Raw genomic sequence first — 14,626 nt, 5'->3', positions numbered from 1 at the left:
AACTGGACTCAGCCAGTCTTAAAAATGGAAATTAAGCCGTCAGTATGCACTTGCAGTCTTTCATCCACTAAAAGAGAAAAGAAAACATCAATATAGATAATTGTCAAAAGTGAATCTCCCCCTGGGACTCATTAGTGGCTTGCTATCACAATGAGATTAAAAAAGCACATAGCACTAATGCCTGCATAAAAAGAAATTAGATGTCTTGTTATAAGGCATATTTCACAGGAGGTGTCTTGAACATACTAATTAACAGGTGAAATTACCTCTTTCTGCACAAACTTCTGGAAGCCACAGGTTATGACTTCTGCTGCGTTCTGTATAGTGAGGAACACTGGAATTGGCTGCCATCAGGAGAGAACAAAAATGCCTGGAATTAACTCAGAACAGTCACAGTGCTAGGAAGGGTGTTCCTGTTAGGGCAAACTGCCCCAGGTTTTTGTATTCTTTTGCTTGCTTTTTAAATTGTAGACCCACATTACATCTCCTAAAGGAATTTAGACTCGTTCCAAGAGCGCAATCACTATTACAAGGCACATGTCTCTTTAAATACCACTTTTGAGTGCCCTGTCCAGATGTTCATACAGAGCTACCATTGTGAGAACTGCCACAGGTTTCTGCCTCTGGTTTTACCTCCTTGTTCGCATACCTACAATCTCCACAGTAAACTGTTCTCATTATTTTCCCATCTCCTTCTGCTGGTACAAATACAGTGTTACTCCTAGCAACAGTATTCCGGGTAAGATGATTTTAGGCAATTGTTTTCAGTTACTGCTAAGAAGATCTGCCAGAAATTTAGGTAGAAATGTAATAATAGTTCACACAAAAGCGATGCTGAAATTATACTCATTGAGGCACCTGGACGTGATCCCAATATGAAATCATTAAGAAACAAATCCCAGTGATAACAACAATGAATAAAACGCCCATCACTCCAGGCAAAACCAACTCAAATTAGCGGTTCACAATAAATCCTCCAAATCAGATCTTTGGTCTCTCAGACAGTCACAACAGAAGCAATTATCTGCTCTGATTAAGATAGTCTAAAGGCTAAGGCAGTTTCAGGAAGCAGTGTTTCCCTGCTTATGGACAGCATTTAAATCACATGAGTAGAGAATGAGATAAATTCATACTGATGTCTCTGCCTTGTAAATATCAGGTAGCAAATACCTCTTTGACTCGACTTCGTAATCAGAAATCTCTGTTTTCTGGATCTTTCTTTTCTTGCCCGCAAAGCAGGACAAGCATCACTTATCAAACACTTTAAGCCATAATAACAGTGAGGGTGGATCCAGAAATACAACAGTTTCACCGAGATAACTCTTAACACCTCTAAATTAGCAGTGAATGAAAACCACACAAACACAACTGGCATGAAGTTGTCAGCTCCTGCTTTATCAGTTCTGGAATCCAATTGTCAATCTTGTTGCTGGACAACTAAACACAATAAAACAGAAGTACCTAACACAAGCATGCTGAACCTGAAATAACAGAAAATACTATAAAACAATAAAAACAACCATAAACAAGGTAAGACGACAGCAAAACCTACATTCATCCTTTCATGAAGCCAATTTGATGGATTTTCTTTCCTCCCCCCCTGCTTTTGGCTCTTTCCAATATGTTTCAGAGCCAAGAACGGCTCCAGTTTGCCTAGCCTTGCTAACCTTCTCCATATGCCTATTGTCTTTGATGTGACTTTTTTAAATTTGTGAGTGGGCTTAATACTCACAAAAGGAAAGGTTTACTGTTTGGACAGGCAGGGTGAACAAACTCTGTACAAACCTCTCCTCACAGTTTTGCATACTTTGGCTAATGCATCACAGTTCAGAGCTAGGCAGCGCTGCTCCAGTCTCAGCCCTCAGCTCTTGGGCAGGAGAGCCTTTCTGTGTCTCTTGGAGAGGTTACAAATGGAAACTAAGATCCCGTCTCTATACAGGGCTGTTTGAAAGCAGGCATCCGTGTTTCTGATCAAAAAAGTTCATGTGATTTCTACTGTAGAAACTCCATTAACACAAGTAAATTTGCAAAATGAGCCATTTCTGGTACAAGGATGTGGGAGAGTACATTTTCCTTCTCCCCACATCACAAAATCATTGTAGGCAAATTTACTGTAAATAAAGCTTGTCCGTAGGTTTGAATTTGGGGCCAGCATTACATCCTAGCTACAGCCTAAGACTACTTATCATTCTGCTGCTTCTTCTGAAATGGCCACAAAACTAGGCCCATCCACAAACAACAACAACAACAAAACATGCAAAAATGGGTGATGCTCCTCAAGAATGCCTTTGGGATCCACACCAAAAACTTTTCACAGGCCCTATGCCAAGCCAGTACCTCTTACTCTTCAATGATCACAGAGTAGGCAAGGCAGGGAAACAAGATAATTTACAGGACTCAGGATGTGATTCATACCTCCTCCAACTCACAGGTGATCAGGCAGAAAAGATGCTTCTGCCAAAGGTTTATTGCTATTTCAAAACAGCTCTTTACTTAGAGATCTTTCCTGAGTTTACAACCGGGAAGCCTTGTGGATTATTGCTTTGACAAGGAACCAAGAGGAAGTGAATGCAATCACCATGATACAGAGCTAACCTGGAGGCATATGGCTTCCAAGCATACAGCCATCCTTCCCAAAGATCACTGGGGTATAAGATGAGGCCTACCACTTTATTTGAGTGGACTAGAGCATGAACAGCAGTAAAACAATTGTAAAAAATCACGTAGCTGATTTATTTTAGAATATTTGCATTTTCATTTATTTATATTACGTATATTTTTTTACTTTCTGAGAAACACTGGCTCACTTAAGCAAAAGGCATTCAATTCTAATGAAGGCAGATTTGACATCCCCCCATTAAACATTTCATAGGTCACTGTAGTTCAAAACGGATAATAAACCTGATGAATCAAACCCTTCCCATAATCTCTTCCCAACTTTCAATTTATTTTTTCAAATCCCATAAAGCATCAAAGCCTCTCACAGAAATGGTTTTCATCCTTTTCTTGGAAAGATTTCCCCCAGAAATGTGTCCCGTTAGCCCTTTTGCAAAGTTAGAGCCAGTAACTTCATTAACTTCTTCCCTACCTGCACAATTCAGAACAGTGGATCTGTCTGCAAAATCCTGAGTACTGTGGAGCAATGAACAGTTCTTCAGACTGAGAGAGCTCAAGGAAAGCTGAAGGCATTTTGTTCTTTTTGTTACTGCTCTACACTTTGTAAAACTGGACCATTGCTGTAACAATGTTAATAGATTATGTATTATTTGAAGCCCTCCCCCTCCTTTTTCCACCCAACCCAAGAACAGCATTAATCCCTTATATGAAGAGAACATTCTTTGCTCATAAAGTAGAGGCAATGCAGAACTGATGTCTACCTGTGTGTTTCTTACCAGTCTAGACAGTGCCCTAGAGCCAGCATAAATAATGCCCACAAAAATTACCGACGCAGGAAGCCAGGACAGGATTTCAGACCTGTGAAAACAATTCAAATCTCATTACTTCTTTACATTCTGTTAACATGCAGATAGCAGCAGTTACTTGCAAGGAATAAAACATATGTATGCACACATATATTCAGAAGTGTGCATATTAAATTCACTGTCTAATTGTCCAGAATTCCTCTCACTTATTAAGCAAGTCTCTTGAGACAGAAATGAACCACTTCATCTAATCCCAGGCGGACAATATTACTGCTTTTCTTTCTGCCTCTTTTTCACTCTTTCCCTGGCTCTTATCATTCAATAACTATTATTTTATAGCAGTTATTCCTATTAGCTTTAAGGGAAAGAAACTTCATTTCAATCATTTCCTTGTTGCTCTGTAAAAGGAAGAAAAACTTTCCAATGAAGGCATAAAATGGTGCACTCATGCAGACAGCACACATTTTCACCATGTACAAATACACTTGCCCACCCACACATTCATTTCTTCATTTCTCAGCCAGATTTAAAAAGAGATTTCTGCTGAAGATCGGATTGTCTCTGTGGGAGCCTGTCTCTGGAGATTTCCTAATGACACCCCTTTGACTAAGCCAAACTCCTGGAGGCATTTTGACAATTAATGGAGGAATTAAGTCATTGCAGATTGATGCTGCTTTGTTTTGTTGTTGGTTTTTTTTTAATTTAATCTTGGTTATGGCAGTCGAGTCAGGTTTCAGTTTTGAGAAGGAGCCCTGGAATTTGCACTGTTCCTTTTCTGATTTGGGTACTTTTGAGAAAAAAAGGTTCAGGTAGGTGGTAAACATCAGAGAGAATAACATAAGACTTTGAGGGGCAGAGATGCAAAGGACTAACTCAGAGGCTTCCCAGGAATGAAGAAGACTCTGCTGCCTTCATTCATTCTTCCTAAGTCTTGAACTAAAGTCAAGAGTCAAGTCAATATTAGCATGTAACACTCATTTTTAAGATGAAGCCAAAGTATTTGCAGTTCATTAACTGGGATTATGCTTCTAACTAGCACGTAAGTATCAAATGCAATTAATAGGTACCACTGTATTACAATACTTCATGAAATACAAAAAAAAAGACAAATGAAGATGAAAACAGAACAGTCTAAACAAGATAAAACATGCCCAAGGATTTTAGTTACCTTTAATACAAGGAAAAAAAAAACAACCCAACAACATCATGTCCCCTTTCTTTATATCTAGAGAGGTGTACATATATATATATATATATATAAACCTTTATATAAGGAACTTGGTAAAAAAAAAAAACAACAGAGCAACAAAAGAATAGACTTTAGATCCTTTTGCTGATATAAAAATTTGCTCTTTAAAATCAGGACCTAAACCTGTCATGCCACATTATCAATGAGTTTACATCAGATACCAACCACAAAACAAAACCCCATCCCAACTGGACTTGCAGTAAATTGAAGCAAGAAGGAAAGGAAGAAGAAAAGGGAGGGCTGGGAAGAAGAAAGGAAAACAAGATGAAAACTGAATTTCCATTTAGTGCATAAAAATATCGTTCTTTCATGTTCCCCACCACTAAATTCTAGGCATCCCAAATATGTCTCTGTTTCCAGTGCAGTGCTGTGAAGTGCAATGGAAAAGGACTTAAGATGCTTTTCCCATGATGCGACAGGAGAATTTTATGCTGCCAAGTGGGAATTTCAGGACTGAAAAAGAATGCATGGATGTTTGATGTAATGTGTCAGCACCAACAATCTGTCTTGTATGCAAACCAAATAGCAGCTCCTTATGTTGGCAACACAGCCACATACGTGCAAAACAAGCAAGTTTAGTGACGTAAAAAACCCTGATGAATTTATGTAGTAGGGCTAGATTTGAAGCCCATTTAAGTCAGTGGGAAGCTTCCCTAAAACCAGACTTTGAAGTTTTGGTTTATGTGAGTTTCTGAGCTGGGAAAAATTCAACAGTAGAAGAAATGCCAACCAGAACATAGGACTTAGGTGCCTACTGGGGTCAGGCAGAAGGTGGGCAGCAGATCATGGCACTGGAGGCATTATGTGAATGGCACACACGTTCTGCTGCACTCCACTGAGTCCTGTTTTGGACACAGATTTTGCAGACAGTTGTTATTCACCTTGAAGAAGCAACAGTGATGGTGAGAATCTCTTGCAGTTGGCAGTAGTGAAGAGAAACAGAAAAAAAGCAAGATATTCATCAAACCAAAGAGCAGATAATGTAAATAATAAGTTTAATGGGTCTAAAGACTTGTTTTTATTTGGTTTTATTGTGAAGCTAGTATTTCTGACTCTGACATAAACTTCAGACAAAGGGTGCTCATCTCTAGGTAGTAAAACAATTCTTCTGAAATACTATGGTGTACCTTGAACCAGCTCAGAAAACTCATGAGATCTGTCTGCAGAACAGAAATACTCTGGGCTTTGTGGAAGTACACAGATTATAACCTGCAGCATGAGAAGACTGGGGACTGGAAACAGTATTCTTAAACATTCTACACATATACCAAAAAGACAGATGCAGACAACAAGATGCTGGAAGGGGGGAGGGGGCCGGGGAAGGGAGAAAGCTCTTCTCGGTCCACTAGGAAAACATCTTTGCGGGTGAAGGAGTTTGAGAGGAGATGACTGAGAGAAGCTTTGAAATACGATGGGGTTCTTTGGTTGGTTGTTTTTTGTTTGCTTGTTTGTTTTTAAGACAGAGATCTACGCTGAAAGTTGAGTTCAACAAAGCACAAAGCATGCACTTAATCATTCTGAAGAAAAGCAGATTTAAATTCATGTTTAAGTGCTAGTCTGAATTATAGCCAAATAATTAATTCTGGCCATATTGTTTTGTCCAAAACTAATATTCTAGAAAATCACCACAGAGCTTTCCCAAGATGTATTTTAACCATTTTCCTTAGAGTATGCTGACATCTACTGGCCGGAAGTCTCAATCTGCAAAACACAAACTAATTTTATGCCCAGTTTTCTCATACAAAAACATCCTCTTTGACATGTGGCTCTTGTGCAGTATTATCTTAGATGTCTTTCAAGTTATGGCAAAATAAAAATATATTTTCCAAGCTGGAAAAATTATTCAGCTTCTTTTACTGTCACAACTTAAAGCAAAAGTATTTTCTCAACTACTGACAAAAAACTGAATTAAAAAGGCAAAGTCCTTTGCCTTTTAAGCTGTACTGCAAAGACAAAATATGCATAAGCAGAATACATTTGGTGACAATGTATATCAGTAGCCATTGCTTAAACAAAGTTTGGAACCTAATCCAGCCTCTGTCAAAATCAATGAGAGCTCTGAACTCCATATCTGCATCTTATCTACATTGTAGATAAAAGATAGGAAGTTAAATCTTGTTTCCCTTTACAGCTTTGTTTAGGTTTCAGTGGGGATGTGGACACCTGCAAGCACATAAAAACAGAACTTAGCCTGTTTCTCTTTACACAAAGATCATAGAATCATAGAATTACTCAGGTTGGAAAAGACCTCAAAGATCATCAAGGCCAACCTCAGCCTAACCAGAACCCTAACTCTAACAACCCTCTGCTAAGTCATATCTCTGAACACCACATCCAAACGGCTCTTAAACACATCCAGGGATGGGACTCAACCACCTCCCTGGGGAGCTTATTCTAGTACATAACTACCCTTTCTATAAAGAAGTGTTTCCTAATATCCAACCTAAACTTACCTCAGAGCAACTTGAGGCCATTTCCCCTCGTCCTGTCACCTGTCACCAGTGAGAAGAGACCTGCCCCACTCTCACTGTAAGGCACCTTTCAGATACCAGAAGAGAGCAATAAGGTCTCCCCTCAGCCTCCTTTTCCCCAGACTAAACATCCCCAGCTCCCTCAGCCTCTCCTCGTAGGGCTGGTTTTCCAAGCCCTTCACAAGTCTCGTTGCCCTTCTCTGGACCTGCTCCAGTACCTCCATGTCTTTCCTGTGCTGAGGTGCCCAAAACTGAACACAGTACACAAGGTGAGGCCTCACCAATGCCGAGTACAGGGGCAGGATGACTTCCCTAGTCCTGCTCACCACATCATTCTTGATACAAGCCAGGATGCCATTGGCCTTCTTGTCCACCTGGGCACACTGCTGGCTCATATTCAGCTATCTGTCCATCAGCACATCAAGGTCCCTTTCCATCTGGGAGCTTTCCAGCCACATCTCCCCAAGCCTGTAGGGTTGCCTGGGGTTGTTGTGACCAAAATGCAGGACCTGACACTTGGCCGTATTGAAACTCATGCCGTTAACCTTGGCCCATCGATCCAGTCTATCCAGGTCCCTCTGTAGTGCCCTTCTCCCCTCAGGCAGATCAACACAGAATCACAGAATTACCCGGGTTGGAAGGGACCTCAAGGATCATGTAGTTCCAACCCCCCTGCCTGGCAGGGTCACCAAACATACACATTTACTAGATCAGGTTGCCCAGGGCCCTGTCCAACCTGGTCTTGAACACCTCCAAGGACGGGGCATCCACAACCTCACTGGGCAGCCTGTTCCAGGACCTAACCACCCTTCTAGTAAAGAACTTTCCCCTAACATCCAACCTAAATCTTCCCTCCTTCAACTTAAAGCCATTTCCCCATGTCCTGCTATTGTCAGCCCTTTCGAAGAGTTTACTCCCCTCCTGGGAGTAAGTTCCCTTCAGGTACTGAAAGGCTGCAATGAGGTCACCTCGCAACCTTCTCTTCTCCAGGCTGAACAAACCCAACTCCCTCAGCCTGTCCTCATAGGGGAGGTGCTCCAGCCCCCTGATCATCTTTGTGGCCCTCCTCTAGACCCTTTCCAAAATCTCCATATCTTTTTTGTACTGAGGGCTCCACACCTGGACACAGTACTCCAGATGGGGCCTCACAAGAGCAGAGTAGAGAGGGACGATCACCTCCCTATCCCTGCTGACCACCCCTCTCCTGATGGAGCCCAGGATCCCATTTGCTTTCTGGGCTGCCAGAGCGCACTGCTGGCTCACGTTAAGTTTCTCATCTATCAGGACCCCTAGGTCTTTTTCAGCCGAGCTGCTCTCAAGGACAACTCCTCCCAGCCTGTACAGGTGCCTGGGGTTCTTCCGGCCCAAGTGCAAAACCTTGCACTTTGCCGTGTTGAACCTCATTAGGTTCACCCGAGCCCAGCTTTCCAGCCTGTCAAGGTCCCTCTGAATGGCATCTGTTCCCTCCACCGTATCGACTGCACCACTCAGCTTGGTGTCATCAGCAAACTTGCTGAGGGTGCACTCCATTCCCTCATCGATGTCATTAATAAAGATGTTAAAGAGCACCGGTCCCAAGACAGACCCTTGAGGGACGCCGCTCGTTACCGGCCTCCACCTGGACATAGAGCCATTGACCACCACCCTCTGTCTGCGGCCTTTCAACCAATTGCTTATCCATCTAGTTGTCCACCCATCAAATCCACCTCCCTCCAATTTGGAGATGAGGATGTGATGGGGGACCATGTCAAAGGCCTTGCTCAGGTCCAGGTAAATGACATCGGTCGCCTCAACACTCCCTCCCAACCTGGTGTTGTCTACAATCTTACTGAGAGTGCACTCAATCCCCTCATCCAGATCAACAATGAAGATGTTAAACAGAAGCGGCCCCAGTACTGAGCCCTGGGGGATGCTGCTTGTGACTGGCCACCAACTGGATTCCACTCCATTGACCACAACTCTTTGGGCCTGGCCATCTCTAGCCAGTGCCTCACATGGATGCAGAGATTTCACTCTCAATGAAGAGCTTTGGATTTACAAGTTTACTGCTTATATTCCAAACAGAAAACCCATCACCTGCCACATGATAATACAAATCACTGAAAAAAATCACATTAAAAGGAAATTCTGACAGTCAGCCAGCCTGACATCCCAGCTTCAGAGTTAAGACACTCAGTTTAAGCAGATGATCTTAATCCACCGAAGAACACCTGAATTTGCAGCTTGATCATTGCACCATTCCTGCACACTGCACTGGTTACCATTGCTGTGCACTTATGCATATAGAGATTTGCATAAGGCTGAATGACTCCCATTTATGAGACTCAGTTCTTACAAAGAAGGTGTCAAATCACATTTGCTGTCTGCACTGCACTGAGATTTTAGGGAAGGGGCTGACAATGAATGCATTACTGAGGCTTCTCTCTCCTGGTATTTTTCAGATGATTCAAGGAAGAGATGTAAAAAATGACAGTGGATTATTATTCTCGTGGCCTTCTCTAATGGTTATGCTTCTTTATCTTGCCAAGGTGAAACTGAATCCACTCTATATTAGTAATATCTGGAAGTGAGTGACTGAACATTGATTAGACAGAAACATAAGATCTCTCCAACACAAGTGAGGCAGAACACACACATACAGATACACATCTCAGGTTTCAGCAAGTTAGTGACATGGTAAACTAGTGAAATACAAGAAGTAAATTTGTAGCAGATACTGAAAACCTCACAGTACCTTGAACACAAATTTATCTCCACCCAACCCAGCTTCCAGGAGACATGAAGCAGAAGTCCACCAACTAATGTCTGCCACCTGAAATAGACATAGAACAGAATCCGTAAATCATTCGTTTTTTGGTGTTTTTTAAACCATGACCTTAAAATTCCTAGAACTTCCCTGAGCACACATAGGACTACAGTCATCTACTGCTCTTCCAGGTTACCAGGGATGGCACTACTCTTTAAATCTATTGTTTTCTGGGCCATCTTATCCTCCAGATTTTTTTATTACTCTGATGCTTTCCATCTCATATTTCAAGCATTTTAAATAGAACCAGGTACTACAACTTCCTTAGTCATGTTATTGAATCCCTATTTCATTGTTTCTTCCAACAAAATATTGAGTAATCATAGTGATGTTAAAACCACAACCTAAAGATGCAAGTGAGGCAAGGACTGTGACAAGAAATAAACATCTGTACATATATAAACTGCTATTGCTAGAGCAAGTAAATATGATTTCAGGATTCACAGACTGATCTCAGCTCAATTAACTAATAAGTCCCAGGGATGATGTGTACAGTCCTGGTAATTTCATACATTAGCTTTATGACTTCTTGTTGTTATTCATGCTGGGCCTAGATTATACACTGTCTATAATTCAAATGGCATGTAGCATGCAGTAATTGAAGTGCCTTTAACAATCAAATCATCACACTGCATGAGCCTCTGCTTCAGAACCTATAGAGGAAAAATAAATTACAGCCAGATAATTTAGCATATAAACCAGAATACTGCAGTTTTCTCATTCAAATGCTATAAAACAATTACATGTATTCTGAATTGACTTATGTATCAAGTCACTTATCCTGTCACGGTGGCATTCCTTAGTTTGCTATGGAAGTAGTGTGTGAGGCCTTAGCAATCCTTGCAGATAATTTAAGAGCAGTAGCGACAAATAGTGACTTTTTTAAGCTTTATAATAAATGACCATTCCTCCTTTTTCAGGCTAATGGCTTCCAGGGAGGTGCCTCTCAGGTAAAAGTACCCAGACATGTAGTACAGCTCAGGCAGAGACACTACGCTACAGTGTTAAATCACATTAAATATATATCAGGTATAAAAGTGGGTTTGTTGATTATTCCCAGTCACTGCAATGCATTTAAGCAATTATTTAATATCTTTCTCTCTCATACACACATAAATGCTCTATGCAGCATGGCATACAGCTGGACATAGTCAGAAAAGAGTGAGCTCACTGCTCATGAGGGTTTGATGAACATCCAAAAACACTATCAGAGCTCACTTCATCTTTTTTGGACAGGGAGCATATAAGAGCTTGATGCCAGATATCCCTCATCTGCTGAAGGATTGATCATGCTCTATTCCAAACCAGTGATTAATTCCCATCATTTAATATCATTTCAGGTCTTAAGGACGGAGCTTGACATCATTAAGAGCTCCAAATCCTTAGCACTACATCTTAGGTTATACAGGGAACAAACATCAATGAACGGTGTGATTGGACATTATCCTTCGTCCCTTTGCTCAGCTGCCTTTGGTTTAAATGAAAGTGTATTGAGTTACTTAATTTTCAAAGAAATGGCCACCTTTAAAAAACAAAATTACTAAGATGCTGAGATGTATTTCCAAATAACAGGGAAAAAAAGGAAGCAAATGTGGTAACACAGATCCTATACAGCCATTGAGCAAATGCTTTTTACTGTGGACTTACCAGGCTTGTATTTTACATACATTACTCAAAGCCCTTTTCCCGTGTGTTAAAAGACTTGTCCAAGAGACCGTTTGCACACAAGTGACAGAACTAAAGGAAGCACTTGTTGCATATTTAGTAGAGCTGAGTACACTCAAAGAAGCTGGAGATTCCCAGGGGAGCTATTCCTAGAAGTAATTACAGCCCTGGAGTTGTAAGTCAGGCAAAACCATAACCCATGCTAAGCAGCAAAAAGGGAATAAAAGATATCTAAGTGTCCATAGATTAAACCAGTGACTCAAAAGAGCAAATGGAAGAAGACTGGAATACAATAGGCCAGAATTTCACTAAACACCTCACAAATTATTAACAATGACAAGCTTATATTTGGTAAAGCATTGAATTTCTCATCAAGATATGGTAGGGACTTACGACACACAGCTACTACAAAGACTAAGCATAAAAATAAGCAGCACTGTATTGGTGTATGTCTAAAGATGAGTTAAAGGCCAGCTTTCATTAACACACTAGAAAAGAATACACCAAATCCACGTGTTATACACAAGTGCCATTCTCAATTCAGACAATCTGTGCTATAACTGCCACCTTTCTACACTGAAGCATAAAATTTGCAGATAACTGGAAACCGATGGAGTCCATATATCTTAATTAAATCACTATTGTGATGCTTAAAAACTGACCAGGACAAACAAATGCCTGCTTTACTAAGGCTTCATTAAGTACGTTCTCTTGACTGTAAAAGCCAGTAATGAAATGAAGTACCAAAAGTAGCTCCAGCATCGAACAGCAAGACATTTACTGACTGAATTTATTGACTGAAATCATTTTTCAACCAACTGTATTCTTAAAACGGTACTTACCCTTGAAAAAGGGTAGGGTAGGTAAAGTTCAGGACAGACAGGACATACTGGAAAACAAACACCAAATTAATGGACATCAAGCACACACACAGTTATAACATTAACATGTAATTGCAAGGAAATAGAAAAAGCTACTATTAAAATAAAGAAAGAACGGGGCTCTGGGCAGCTGAGCTGCTGGGGGCAGCCCTGCCTATAGCACGGGGTGGGACTGGGTGGGCTCTGAGGTCCCTTCCAACCCAACCCATTCTAAAGTCCTACGATAAACTGGACAGGAAGGAGCGGCCACTGTATAGTCTACGCCATACAACGCAAACTATTTCAAACTAAGTTCAAGCAGTTCACTTCTGGGCACATCGTGGCCATCTCTGTTGCGATCCCCGCGGTTGTTAGACAGCCGCACCTCCCCGGGCACAGCCGCGTGGAGCCATCCAGCTACACGGGGCCGAGCTCACCTTGTTGGTGAAGCAGGACGCCAAATAGAAGAGGCAGAAGGCGAGGCCGCCCGCCGGCCGCTTCAGGTACATCGGTCACCGCCGCCCGCCGGGCCCCGCACCGCCCGCGGCAGCCATAGCGGTGCTCCCATAGCACCTCCTCCTTAAAGGGGCGATGCATTTTACAGCTGTGCTTATGTACACCAATGACCGTGTATGCCCTAAATATGGCAGGGAGGTAGCACAGCAGTGACAGATGTGTCCAACCCAGTTCCCGTCACTGGGCATCGTTTTATTGCAGGCCAGGTGTAAGCAAGGCCCTATGTTTGCTGATCTCATATTGACTTTGCTCAGCAGGCAAAGTGCAGGGCTCTCCCTGTATGTGTGCACCCTATTTTAGGGGCATAGAATAAAGTGACACAAATAAGGGACTGATGGGTGTGTCCTAAACTGGGAAGAGAGGAAACTAACTGGTAAAGCAGAGGGCAAATCTAATCCCAGAATCACAGAATGACCCGGCTTGGAAGGGACCTCAAGGATCATGTAGTTCCAACCCCCCTGCCTGGCAGGGCCACCAAACATACACCTTTACTAGATCAGGTTGCCCAGGGCCCCGTCCAACCTGGTCTTGAACACCTCCAAGGACAGGGCCTTGGTCATAAGATGAACCCGTTTAGCCTGCTCTGAAGCTGAAGCCTCAAAAGACAAAGTCTGCAGGCAGGTTGGAAGCTGCACCAAGGCAAATTCAAGCACACTGGTTCATGAGTTGCAATCTTGTGTGGTATGATGGCCCCAAACCAACATCTGATTCCTAGTGCTGACAGGTTTGGTCCATCCTGGTCCATCCCTTAAAGTGCAGGTTAAAAAATGATGATCATATAATCAGTGAATCGTTAAGGTCGGAAATGACCTCCAAGCTCATCCAGTCCAACCTATCACCAATGTTGCCCACTAACCCATGTCCCTCAATACCACATGTACACTTTTCTTGAGCACCTTCAGGGATGGTAACTCCTCCACTAATTGCTAAACAACTTCAGAAATATTTTGAGTAAAATTAAGGGAAGTTTCTGCTCTAGGCAGTGTAGGCAGGAGCTACTGGACTGATTCAGGAGCTATGGGCCTAGAAGAGAGTCATGGCCTGGTTTGGGAGTTACTGGTCTGGTATAGGAGTCACTGCCTGGTTCGGGAGTTAACAGCCTGGTCCAGGAGCTACCCTAGTGCTTTGATACCTGCCCTGCAGTGAACACCAGAAGAGGTTGCCTTGAGAGACTGTAATGCCTTACATCATCGCTGGTTGCTAATGACATCAGACGAACTTTGGCCGAGAACATGGAACCCTGCATGCCTGAGAGCCAACGTCAGTGGTATCGGTGGGGACTGCCCTCCAGAAGTCACACAGGGAACATCCCCCACCCCACTCAGGGGATGCTGTGAGACCCTGCCCCATTTCTCTTGCCCTAGAAAGCCAACTGTGGGGCTGGTTCCCTTCTGCACAGGGGCTGGTTCCCTCCTGCATAGGGGCTGGTTTGAGGTGAACGTTACACTTAAAATGGAGGTGCAGCAGGCAGAGGATCACCCACGAAACACCTCTATTAACTTTGTATTTGCAGGGCGTTCGATTGCAGGATGGAATACATCTGTTTATTTACGCTTTTCCCGATTATTTCCCCAACCAAAAGCGACCTTTCCTCTTTCTTTCCCCACCCCCCCCCCACCCCGCTGACATCACCGGAA

The 14,626-nt window shown here is 42.5% G+C and overlaps 1 protein-coding gene across 18 annotated transcripts in view; it reads right to left on the bottom strand.

Moving 5' to 3' along the window:
- SLC35D4 (solute carrier family 35 member D4) overlaps positions 1-13,275 on the bottom strand; it is a 50,058-nt gene extending 36,783 nt beyond the window's left edge. For 7 of the 18 annotated variants that reach the window (XR_014943401.1, XR_014943402.1, XR_014943400.1 and 4 more), the window contains exons 1-5: positions 12,911-13,050; positions 12,456-12,502; positions 9,877-9,954; positions 3,378-3,474; positions 267-344 (exon numbers count right to left, since the gene is read on the bottom strand). Coding sequence is in view for 8 of the 18 variants with exons in the window: in XM_015855428.3 (XP_015710914.2) it covers positions 267-344; positions 3,378-3,474; positions 9,877-9,954; positions 12,456-12,502; positions 12,911-12,982 (372 nt within the window). In the remaining 10 variants the exon portion in view is untranslated. Of the gene's footprint in view, positions 1-266; positions 345-3,377; positions 3,475-9,876; positions 9,955-12,455; positions 12,503-12,910 lie in introns of all 18 variants that reach the window. The other 11 variants (XR_014943403.1, XR_014943396.1, XR_014943398.1 and 8 more) reach the window with 3 other exon arrangements.
- Between the last annotated feature and the right edge of the window lie 1,351 nt (positions 13,276-14,626).

The sequence above is a fragment of the Coturnix japonica genome, chromosome 2 (genome assembly GCF_054131305.1).
Source record: "Coturnix japonica strain WE chromosome 2, WE-NBRP24, whole genome shotgun sequence".
In the NCBI taxonomy this organism is placed as follows: domain Eukaryota; kingdom Metazoa; phylum Chordata; class Aves; order Galliformes; family Phasianidae; genus Coturnix; species Coturnix japonica.
This window is presented reverse-complemented; position numbering and strand designations above follow the sequence as displayed.